The sequence below is a fragment of the Benincasa hispida genome, chromosome 8, assembly GCF_009727055.1.
Source record: "Benincasa hispida cultivar B227 chromosome 8, ASM972705v1, whole genome shotgun sequence".
Classification (NCBI taxonomy): domain Eukaryota; kingdom Viridiplantae; phylum Streptophyta; class Magnoliopsida; order Cucurbitales; family Cucurbitaceae; genus Benincasa; species Benincasa hispida.
Window position 1 is genome coordinate 49,641,380 of NC_052356.1, and position 12,451 is coordinate 49,653,830.

The 12,451-nt window shown below is 34.2% G+C and overlaps 1 protein-coding gene across 1 annotated transcript; it reads left to right on the forward strand.

Moving 5' to 3' along the window:
- The first annotated feature begins 2,785 nt into the window (after nt 1-2,785).
- Nucleotides 2,786-6,945, forward strand: LOC120083563 ((3S,6E)-nerolidol synthase 1-like). The gene is made up of 7 exons (XM_039039380.1): nt 2,786-3,011; nt 3,101-3,353; nt 4,138-4,519; nt 5,061-5,279; nt 5,376-5,514; nt 6,118-6,366; nt 6,512-6,945. The coding sequence occupies exons 1-7, from the start codon at nt 2,817-2,819 to the stop codon at nt 6,830-6,832; spliced, it is 1,758 nt and encodes a 585-aa protein (XP_038895308.1). The 5' UTR covers nt 2,786-2,816; the 3' UTR covers nt 6,833-6,945.
- The last annotated feature ends 5,506 nt before the right edge of the window (nt 6,946-12,451 follow it).

Genomic DNA, 12,451 nt, shown 5'->3' on the forward strand with positions numbered 1-12,451 from the left:
TCAATTGTGTTGAAGCTACAAATGCTATTCTGCTCTTCTCTTGGCGTACACCTTTCAGTGATCGGTCGCGCTCCCACATGTCTGTGGTGAAATAGAGACTAACGTAATGAACGCAAGGTTGCTTCCATATCTGGAAGTACTACTCGCTTTAGTTAACACATTCTTCTGACCTTCTCTCGATAGATCAGAATGACATCTTCACTTCTGCTCTCACAGGTGAAGATACCGTCTAGCATGCCTTAGCTAAACGCATTTTATATCTTTAACACAGATTAAGTACTTAGTTAATTCATATTGCTTATCAGGGAATTAAGAAGATATCATGAAGAAAGTGATTGACGGGTGAATGGAAATAGAAAGAAAATGATAAATGAAAGCTATCAAAACGTTTAATGTCTCTATTAAGCATTTGATATATGGTGTGTGAATGAAAAGATAAAGGAAACATGAAATACAACAGTGAAAGAGATAGAACAGATACAAACAAGTGCCAATGTCTTGGCACTGAATCGATGGAGATCTGCTTGCCGGATAGGATGGATTTGATGGTAGGAAGAGTTTCCCTCTCAGGCTTGCTCCACCGGTAGCAGGGATCTTTACATAGAGCTTTCAATAGGGTGTTTGGCAGATTAGATCTGAGATTCACCTCTCGGCCTTATCTCGTCTTCTTCTCGGATTTCTTCACTTAAGCACTCAGTTCAGCTTTTTCTCTCAACGGTTTTGCAGCATTTACCCCGTATCCCGTAGCATTCTTTTTTCTCTGAAATCTATGGGGTATTTATAGGTGTAGGCCTTTGACTCCGGCCTTGTGGTCCTCACTTGATTGTCATGATAATTCTGAAGATGGAGGGATATTATTCCTTCTGTTATGCAATCAGACCGTCAATTCTGCACAACCGTTAGTTGTACACGTGTCTCAATCCTCCGCTTTTGCGTTGCTCAACTGCATCTTTCGATCATGCATTCACATGTAATGTTGTTTTTATTACCGCATGCGGTTGAAACACAGCTCTGGATCGACTATTGCATTGCGCCGTCATTGCGGTAATCGTCTTTTCATTGTTGATTGACGGGCACAATGTGACAGAGATGCGTTAATCAGTTTCTCGTGAGCCTTGAACGCAAGCGGTGACTTGGTCTCCTATAAAACTGAGTAAAATTCGGCTTGTCTTCCATCTTTATGGTGTTAGTGGGTGTAATTGCAAACATTTATAATTATTGTAATACTAGGCTAATTTTCATACAATGGTGCATATTTATTAACTTTTGGCCGCAATATCTAGATAAGATGACATAAATAACTTGTATTTCTATAAATTATTAATATGGACCAATCATAAAAGGACAAAATAAGAGGGAAATGATCTATGAATATTGGTTTTAACAGAATGGCCAATTTTACTCAATTTTTACAAATGACCTCTTTGTGTGATGTGACAATCTTGACGTGAGATGTCTCCTTTTGACCTTTTGACATATACACGAAATTTGTTGACAAGGCTTTCTCTCTTACATCTCTTGTACACATGCAAAACTAGTTGGATATGTATCGAATGACCTAGAGAAAAGGTAGTAAAATCTCTCAGCTGCTATCAAACATCCATGTGCCGCGATGTCCTAAGGAAAAAAAAAAAAAAAAAAAATTGAGTGTAGTTGCCCAATTAAAATCTATCCTGTGGTAGTTTTTTTTTTTTTTTTTTTAAAGAATAATTTTTTATATTTTCTACTATTTATAAAAAGGGTTGCAGTGGCTTAGGTGTATGTAATCCTTCCGAACAAAAAAAAAAAAAAAAAAAATAGTTGTAAAGTAGTATAATTGAGGGTGTCGGTTATTCTCCACATGCATCATGACCTAATTTAGAAAAAAAAAAAAAAAAAAACCTACCTGTTAAAAACAAGATAAATAAACTCAACAAGGAACCGTTTTGAGAAAAATGGAAAGAATTAAGGGAAAACATTTTTTTTTTTCGGATTAAAACATGTAAGGATGTTCATGGGTTGGATTGGGTTTGGTTGGGTTAAAATACTTTTTAGACCAAATCCAATTGTTCGGGCGGTAAATTTTTTCAACCAAAATAACTCTTATTAAAACATGAACCCAACCCAACCCAACCATGAAATATTTGGGTTGGATTGGTTCAGGTTAATCGGGTTATTTATTTAAAATTTTGTTCTAAAAAGAAGCAAAATATAAATATGTAAAAATATAATTTAATTATCTTCGTATATTGAATTCAGATTAACAACTCAATTTCAATTTGTATAGTGAAAAATTTCTTTCTAAAGTGCAAAGAAACTATTTTTAAGAATTGTTGAAGAATAAATTATTCAAAAATTATTGAAACAAAATAAAATTAAAATCAATGTATGTATAAATAATTGTGTTATAAGTAATAAAAAATATATTTTTTAAAATTAATAATAAATTTGGGTTGGTTCAGGTTATATTAGTGAACCCATGAACAAACTCAACTTATAAAATTTTCATTTATTTAAATCCAATCCAACCTAAATGAGTTGATAACCCAATCCAAACTGCATGGATTGGATTGATCGATTTTTTCGAGTTAAATGATGTCATCGAGTTTTTTGAATACCCCTAAAAACATCCATGGAATTTTTCCATCTAAAAATTTGAATTTTGCTTCCATTGAGCAAATTGCTTATTGACTTGAAATTTTAAGATTTTTTTTAAAAAAAAAAAAAAGAAAAGAAAAGAAAATAGAGATTCTATATAAGCATTTCACTACTCACGGAACAGAACTCCATATTTCGAATTATTAATTAAATTATTTCCCTGTTACATAAATACAAAAATGGCTTTTTCCCCATTTGCTTCATTTGTTCCTTTCGTTGCATCACTAAATATTCCAAAAAGCAATGATTTCAACTCTATGTATCCAATTAACAAGCCTTTTGTTAACAAACAAACCATTACCGTTCCTGACCATACTTCGCTTTTCACTCCAGTAAAAATCTTTCATTCCAAAAACCAATCTTCCATTTTGACAGTATGTTTTCTTTTTTTCTCTATTTTTATTTATTTATTTATTTATTTTTTGGTTTAATGGTTCTTATCTGAATATTTACTTGAATTCAGGATGGTATTGGCTATGGAGAAGCTCAAATTAAAGGGAGGATTTTGAAGCATGTTTTGAGAGAAATAGGGGATCCTTGGGAATGTTTGAACTTAATTGATGCAACTCAACGTCTTGGGATCGATCACCATTTCCAAGAGGAGATTGAAGCTATTCTACAAAGACATTATGTGTTATTTAATCCACAGACTGATCTTCACAACGCTGCACTCCTTTTTAGACTTTTCAGACAACAGGGTTACCTTGTGTCTGCAGGTTCATATTCAATTCTCAACTACAGTAATTCAAAAGTTTTTCTACTGTATATGGATTATTAATAGTCTACTTTTTTGGTTTAAACTATAAACGTATTAGAAAAGAAATATATTCTTCCCAAAAAGTTTCAAGGTTACCTCGACTTTTCATAAATGTTTCAAAACATCATTTTTGGAGTAGAAATTCATTAAAATTTTGGATGAAAATTAGGAGCCAAAATGGATATAGCAATTACTTGGAATATTGTGGTAGTGTTTGTGTTCCCATTTTTGTTTTAGGTCGCAACTATATGCTAAGTCCAGATTTTCGTTTAATGTTCTAATAGATTTTTACTCTAAGATGATAGTTTTGAAGATTTTATAAATGACGAAGAATAATATCAACACCTTTTGAAATAATGGAAGTAATTTCCAAACACGCACTAGTTTTTGTATTTTAATCAATTTTGGATAACTGATTTGACGGTTTTTAAATATGTCTATGGTTATCTATCGCGATTTATCACGGAAAAAGGTGATATTTTTTTTATTATTTGTAAATATTAAAATAGTTTTGTAATTTAAGATAGTTTTTCAAAAAATAATCCTTTTATGATTAAAAAATTTATTTGAAAAAAATAAAAAAAAGAACACATAAAATATTTTTCAAAAAACACTAAGAAAAAAAAAATATTCAACTTAAGAGCACTTTTTTGAGAAGGCATATACTAAACTATCCTCTTTACTATATTAAAACATCATTGACATTTTGATTAAAATGAAAAAAAAAAAAAAAAAAATGGCAGATGTGTTCAAATGTTTCTTGGACAAGAAGGGGAAGTTCAAGGAAGAGCTAAGAGAAGATATAAAGGGTCTGACAAGTTTATATGAAGCTTCACAACTATGCATGCATGGAGATGATATAATTCTTGAAGAAGCTGAAAATTTCAGTAGGCATTGGCTAAATGCAAGAGCTGAAGCTGAAAATGTTGATGTCCATTTTGGGAGTTTTGTGAATAATACTTTAGCTTATCCTCACCATAAAAGTGTGGTGCAATTGATGGCACTTAACTATTTTCAAGATATGCAATGCCCAAACAAATGGATTAATATTTTTCAAGATGCTGCAAAAATTCAGCTTTATACAACTCAACGCTTGCACCAAAATGAATTCGCTCACTTTATGAAGTAAGTATACTTTATACTTTTGGGCATCTCAGGTTACATTTATTTTTGTGCAGCTCATCAGAGTTGCTATTTGATAAAAGTTTCTTCTCTAGAAAAAAAAAATTAATTATTTTCTTTTGTTATTAAGAAGGATGCATGAATATGAATGCAAACTAAACTGTACTTAAATATTATTCTTTTAGAAAAAAAGAAATGTTACTTACATCATAAACTTACATGACAATTTGTGATTGGACGTTTGGGTGGACTGGATAAAAGATACGTTCTCCATGAAATGCACTGAAATGTGTTTCATTATTTTTCTATTTTTGAAAAAGTCGAAAAACAACAACAAGTTCAATAAATAGGTTTTTATCTTGTTTTTCTATTTTTGTTAAATAAAGAATTTTTTTTAAAAAAAATTATAGTAAATCGATTAAATACTATTTTAGTCTTTTTTTTTTTTTTTATCACTCTCTCAAATATAAATGGCCATTATTAGTAATTTGATTTTTCTAAACCATTTGGACTCATAAATTTTGTTAATTTTGGTAATTGTTAGATGGTGGAAAGATACAGAATTAGCAAAAGAGTTGAATTTTGCTAGAGATCAACCCATGAAATGGTATGTGGCTTCACTAGTTTGCCTCACAGATTCTTTCTACTCAGAACAAAGAATCCAACTTGCAAAATCCATCACACTCATATATCTTATTGATGACCTTTTTGATCTATTTGGAACTCTTGAACAACTCACCTTATTCACAGAAGCAGTTTCTAGGTAAGAAAGCCTTCTTCCACAAATCACTTTTATTTTCAAATTAATTTCAATTTTTTTTTTTACATTAATTACTTTATTAATTAATATGTTTTGTAGATGGGACTTGTCTGCTGCTGAAGGATTACCTGATTGCATGCAAATTTGTTTAAGATTCCTATTTGAAGTTACAAATGAAATAAGTTTCCAGATCTATCAAAAGCATGGTTGGAATCCCATTAGCTACTTACACAAAGCGGTATAATTTAAATTTAAATTCAATTCATCATTTTATTTGGTTAAATTACGAGTTTAGTAACTTATAAAGTTTTAGGACTTATCATATATTTAAAAGTAAGGGACCTTATTGGTATAAACTTCATAGTTTAAGGACTAAATTTATAAGTTATTGAGTCTCATAGACTTTGATACTAGGTTAGATGAACCTGGACTTCGGACGGAGTAGCTCAATTATCTTTTAAAAATTGTGGTCTTCCATTTTTCAATGCAGGATCCTCAACATTAGTAACCTAAAGATTTAATTGGTTGGTTTCTATAATGATATTGAATGTGTATTTAATTGAAATAAAATGGTTAAATTATTTTAAAATCGATTCAAGAATGGTAAACTCAAGAAGACACTACCTCTTGAGGGGTTAGTATGTTGAGGATTTTACATTGGAAAGAGGATCAGGAGATCTCATGATCTTTAAAAGATGCATGATTTACTTGCTATCATTGTGGTTTTGAAATTGGATCCCCTGTTAATTATCGAATATTAAATTTACTATAATTCATCAGTTTAAGCTTTCGAGTTGATTGGTGATTTAGCAACTAAATATCAATTTGATAACTTTTGCAGTGGGCTAAATTATGCAAGGCATTTTTGGTTGAAGCTGAATGGTTGAGTTGTGGGCATTCACCAAGTGCAGAAGAATATCTGAAAAATGGAGTTATTAGCACCGGCATCCCCGTTACATTAATCCATGCTTTCCTTTTGTTAGGCCAACAAATTACCAAAGAAACTGTCCAACTTTTTGATGATGATTTAGATATTGTTTCATCTACTGCTACAGTTTTGAGGCTTTGGGATGACTTCGGAAATGCCAAGGTTAGTCTTAATTTTGTATCAACTTATATGCACGTATCTTTTTTTAATTATTGAACTATGCTCATGTTGACACGCTATATTTACTAATTTAATTAAGTCGTGGATGCAAAATATAATAAATTAACTAAAGAAATGTTGTAAACAGGATGAGAAGCAAGAGGGGCGTGATGGGTCATATCTAGAATATTATATGAAGGAGAATCCAAGTATTTCTTATGAAGAAACGCAACAACATACAATGAAGAAAATTTCTAATGCATGGAAGACTCTCAATAGAGAATCATTGTTATCTAACCTATTTCCTTCCAAGTTCAATCAAGCTTGTCTTAATGTTGCAAGAGCAGTTCCTTTTGCATATAACTATGGTAGAAATAAATCCATTACGAGCCTTGAAAACCTTGCGAAAAAATTGTTTTTTCATGAAATGGATACGTATTTAGTTCAACAAAATAAGTGGGGGGAGTGATTCCATCCTCTCACTTTTTTTGTCGGAGATGTATATATTTTTTATTAGTTAAGTTATACTCAAGTTGACAATATAAATAAAACCGACCCTTATATGATAAATGTCCATTCAAAAGCCTTAATTTATAGTGATTGTTTGATAGTATTGTTGAAAATTAAACATGTTTTAACTAGTGAGTTATAAATGAATTTATTTATGAGAGTTAATCAAATTAATGTAAGAGTTTTATGTATTTAAGTATGAGAGTTTCATGAATTAAAGTATTCGGGTTAATATGGATTTTTATGAATTTAAGTATAAGAATTATGGACCCATGAGAATCCTATAAATAGGATTGTTTTCTATTGTTACAAAAACTTGATGCGTTATTTCATGTGGTGAAATAATGGAATGAAATGCGGTGATGGAAATGCGTTGAGCAACAAGTTTTCTCAGCGGAATCCAAGTATAAACCCCACTGAGTTTTCTGGTAAATCCAGGGTCGAACCCAGGGACTAGGGAAAACAGTATGCGGTGATAATTTCTAAGAAGACTTTGCGGTAACCAAATAATCAAATAGTTGTTGGGTTGTTATTTGCAGTATAAAGTAAATGTATTCGGCGGATTTGAGAAAAGATCGATTATGCGGAGATACACTGAGTATGCAAAGGAACGGGTTGAGAAGGTATTTAGCTAGCATTTCCCGGGAATGCGTCAAACTATGCGATCATGCAATACTCATGCGACAGCACATCATTTTGCAATGCAAATGCGGTGCTCCTAGTTCTAGGATGCATATGTTGAATGCAATAGTGTCCATAGAGCTTATTGCTAAGTCTCTACTCTTTTCCTATGCGATGATGCAAAATGCACACAAAGGCAAGGTGATTGTACACAATCATATCCTATTTCTAGGATGCATGTGATGCGTTAATAGAAACAGTATTTATTCCTAAGCTCCTATCTCTTGATTATGCGTTCTAATCTGACTCTCCCGAGCCTAGATTCTAACATGACTTTTCCAAGCCTAGATCTTGTCCTTAGACTACCCTCCCGAGTATCTTTAATGGACGAATGATGCATACATAATACAAGATAATCGCAGAGAGTGAAGATCCCCAGTTATGCTAGCTAAGTGCTTCTCAACCCATTCGACAGATTTAGTTACTCATGCGTAATAAACAGAGAGTGAACAGATATAAAAACGTAAATTCCATTTCTATAGATGAGTTTAAGTACAAAAGGATAATGTAAGATAAGGATAGAGAGCATGGTAGCAATCCCTTGCTTCCCAAGGCTTTTACACTATCGACTCTACTCTGTTCAAAAGATATTCTTGCTTCCGCAGGAGCTGGCCCTCTCTCTGATCTCGACGCTTCTGGCACTCTTCCAAGTTCACTGGAACAATCTCTTGGCACAATCTCGCTTCTCTCGCTTCCGCCTTAAAATAAAAGAAAATCTAAGAACAAGGCTATTCTAACTATGGAGAAAATTATCTAAGTATCCGAACTATCCGACTCCTTTTCTGAAGATTACCTTCAGTATTTATAGAGCTTCGGGGTGAAAGGCGTCTTCTTTCTTATGATTGCACTGATGGGATGACTTTAATTCTATGTCTGATGTGCCAAATATTTGTCATCGAAAAGCTGAGTGTACTTGCTATCGTTAGCGGCTTGTCAACTTAATTCGGACTCGACCGTCATTAGCTTTCTGTCCCATCGTGATTAATTATGCTTTTCACCCAGATGCGTCCACCAAGTTGCATCGGCTCTATGCGGCAATCCTCTTGAGCAGATACTTGCAAGCGCAAATGTAACAACCCAAATTTGTACGCATACACTACAAGAAATTAAATGTTAAATGTTAAGCAGGACGAAATTTTATTTAAAGGAATGGTAAATGTAATACTCTAACCCTAATTTAGAAAGCAGGAAAACAAATAAAATATATACGTAAAAATGAAAAATATATAAATTTAATAGGAAAATCGGGTGGAAATTTAGAATTGGAAAAAAAATAGGAAATTTATTAATTATTCAAAAATAATGATTAAGGGGACAGAATCATAGAGGATTAGTTAGAAGTTGGATGCTAGCTAATTCAGGAGACAAAGGGCAGTAGATAACTTTTTGTTTGGGCACTGCTCATTGGAAGAATTGGAGGTGAATTAATTGCCCATATACTCCTAAAATTTGAAAGAGTTAAAAAGGGGATGTGGAATCGACAAGCAATGAAGGCAACCACGTGTGAAAACTAGCGAGATTGAAGAGAAAATTGGAGAGAGCGAGAGTAAAGAGAGCGAGATTCTTAGCGAGACAGCGATAAAGAGTGGGAACGGGAGCGAGTGCGAGAGCGGGAGCGGGAGCGAGAGCAGGAGCGGGAGTGAGAGCGAGAGTCACGAGAGCCAAACAATCGAGAAAGCTGGAGAGAGCGAGATTCTGAGAACAAAGAGAGCGAGATTTGGACAGAAGCATGGATTATGCGTTGAATGTGGCCACAATCTTATAGATTATACATGGAGAACCCTAAAATTGAATACAAACAAAGGTTGAAGACGTAAGGGCAAACGTTAGCCAAAATTAGGTGTCTTATTAAGAGAAATTCTTAAACCTAAGTAATTTTAAATAAGACATTTATAGGATGAGTTGTCACACTGAGAAGAGCTGAGAACTACTATAAATAGGACCCTTTGCCTAAAGATTTAACCCATTCTCAAATAAATCTCAGTAACAAAGAATCGTATGAAAGGGTAAGTGTGAGTGAGGAAGTTCTGTGAGGTTAGAAGAGATAAAGCTCGGGTGAGGTGCTGCCCAAATTTCCTTCTAGTTAAGAGGGAAAGCTCTACTGATCAAACCATAAGGAATAATAAGGAATAATTAGGATCGCAGTCAAGGTAAGTAGTTATCTCACCAGTATTTCATGGTAGGTACCTTTAATATGTTGCATAATTATGTGATTGTTATGTTGCATTACATGTTTAAAATATGTTTGTCGACAAGGGACCCCATGCATTATGTTTGTTCATAAGATTAAATTTTAATTAGATAAAGGTTATGCTAGGGCTAGTAGGGTATGTATGGTTGCACCTCTCTAGACCCAATTCTATGTCAAGATTATGCTAGGACTAGCAGGGTATGTATGGTTGCACCCCTCTAGACCCAATTCTATGTGAAGATTATGCTAGGGCTAGCAGGGTATGTATGGTTGCACCCCTCTAGACCCAATTCTATGTCAAGATTATNATGTATGGTTGCACCCCTCTAGACCCAATTCTATGTCAAGATTATGCTAGGGACTAACAGGGTATGTATGGTTGTACCCCTCTAGTCCAATCTTATGTTTATGTTAATGGTTGATGTTGGATGTGACTTTAGCCCTACTGACTGCATAACCCGCTAATCATCAGATGGGCTAGTTTCTGCCTAAGTCCTCATATTCCTATCAGGGTGGAGAAATTTACGTTAGTGATGTTGGATGCGACTCTGGCTCTACTGACTGCATGACCCCCTAATCATCAGATGGGTTAGTTTCCGCCTAAGTCCTCATCTTCCTATCAGGGTGGAGAAATTTACGTTAGAAGCATAACCAACTACCACATGTTATTATGTTTTTGGTCCCAATCATATGTTTTTAGAACATGTTGCATGTGATTGTGCATTTTGTCACTACCCTATATGAGAACTACTTACTGAGTATATTATACACTCATCCTATTTTTACAGACTTTGTAGGTAAGGACACAGTGTAAGTGGCAGAACTGGACGTCGCTCAAATAGCCAACCATCAAACTTACTATTATAGGCATATGCATTTTTGTATCACTACGTTAGTGTTTTATGGATCCTGGTGTTTTGTAAAATAAACTTTTTATATAGTTTTCTACTTAATTAATAAAATATTAGATATGTTCTTTTGAGATTTTTGTCCAAAACTCATATCATAATAGAAAAGTCTAAGCATGTATGTCGTAGCGGTCGGACCATAGTATGTAAGGATCCGGTCGTTATAGGTTGGTATTAGAGCATTTGAGCCAATTAGGCTCTACTAGTTAGAAGAGTCGTGGTGTTTGATGGTTCGGCTTGTTATGTGATGCCCATAGTTATGGCAAATATGCTGGTAAGTAGAATTTTCAAACGAGTAATTTAGTAAATAACTTAGTAAACATAAGGTATAAGTTAAAAAAAAATAAAAAAAATAAAATTAGATTGCTTCCTTATTATGAAAATAAAATGTGTGTATCAGATGCCATCACAAAGGGCTCCAACACGACGAGGCAGACCTCAAAGTGAATCCACAAGGGATCAAAATCAAGGACATGGATAGACGCCTTATGTGTTACTTACACCTGAAGCGTTACCAATACTAATACAAAATATGAGTAATGGAAACATAACCTCGTCCACCACACCAATAACCAACGATACAAATGACTCGAAGATCATTCGAGAATTTAGGAAGTTCAATCCTTGAACATTTGATGGATCATCTATGGATCCAATTATAGCAGAGAATTAGATAACAGAAATAGAAACTATTTTCCACCATATGAACATCCTAGAAGAACAGAAAGTAAATTGTGCCACCTTCATGTTAAGAGGCGATGCAAAGTTCTGGTGTGAATCCACATAAAGAACAATCAAAGGTTCTGTCTCATGGCAGCAATTCAATCAGGCTTTTTACAACAAGTATTTCCCTTTGACAGTGAAATATCAAAAGGAAGTGAAATTTCTTAATCTTCGTCAAGAGAACATGTCGGTGGCAGAGTATGAACGAAAATTTGATAGCTCGTCTCACTTTGTTCCTCGACTAGTGGACACAGAAGAGAAGAAGGTGCAAAGGTTTATTTGGGGATTAAGAGAAGGCATTCGAGGCATTGTTACTGCTTTCCGACACAAAGTGTATGCCTTTGCCCTCGAGTCGGCCTTACTCATGGAAGTAAATCTTGCTGTCAAAACCTCAACTTCTGAATGAGGATTCATGCCAAATCAAAAGATGAAATTCACCTAACAAGACTTCCAACGTTCACAACGGCAAGCAAAAAATTTCCCAAAGCACTCAGGATGTACAGTCACAACAGGAGAGTCAAACATTCACATATCCTAAGTGCAGAAATTGTGGAAAATACCATCAGGGGCAATGTTTTCGGAACTTAGGGGTATATTTCAACTGCGGCCAAACAGGTCACTATGCAAAGGCTTGCCCAAAGTTCATCAACCAAGTATCAACTGCCCAGACCACCCAGCCTACTAGTAACAAGGTTACCTAACAACATAAAGGATGAGTGTTTGTTGTTACACGTTAAGAGGCAGAGGATCAAGATGCAGTTGTTACAGATACATTACCCATCCTCGGGTATTATGCCTTCACTTTATTTTATTCGGGCTCTAGTCATTCATTCATCTCTACAACATTTGCACCACATGCTCAATTAACATCAAAGCCCTTAAGCTACATTCTATCTGTAGCTACTCCTACCGGAGTATCTATGTTGGCCGACTCAGTAGTAGAAAACTGTGAATTGTCAGTATCAGGACATAAACTAGGGGTGACCCTTATCATCCTAGACATAAGTGATTTCGACATAATACTAGGTATAGACTGGTTAGCAGCAAACTATACAAGCATAGATTGCCATAAAAA

What these genes read in the sequence shown, in the direction of transcription:
- LOC120083563 (XM_039039380.1), top strand. Translation starts at nt 2,817, where the DNA reads ATGGCTTTTTCCCCATTTGCTTCATTTGTTCCTTTCGTTGCATCACTA. An exon ending in TTCACAGAAGCAGTTTCTAG is followed by an intron (nt 5,280 to 5,375) that starts GTAAGAAAGCCT and finishes TATGTTTTGTAG; the next exon opens with ATGGGACTTGTCTGCTGCTG. An exon ending in TTAGCTACTTACACAAAGCG is followed by an intron (nt 5,515 to 6,117) that starts GTATAATTTAAA and finishes TAACTTTTGCAG; the next exon opens with TGGGCTAAATTATGCAAGGC.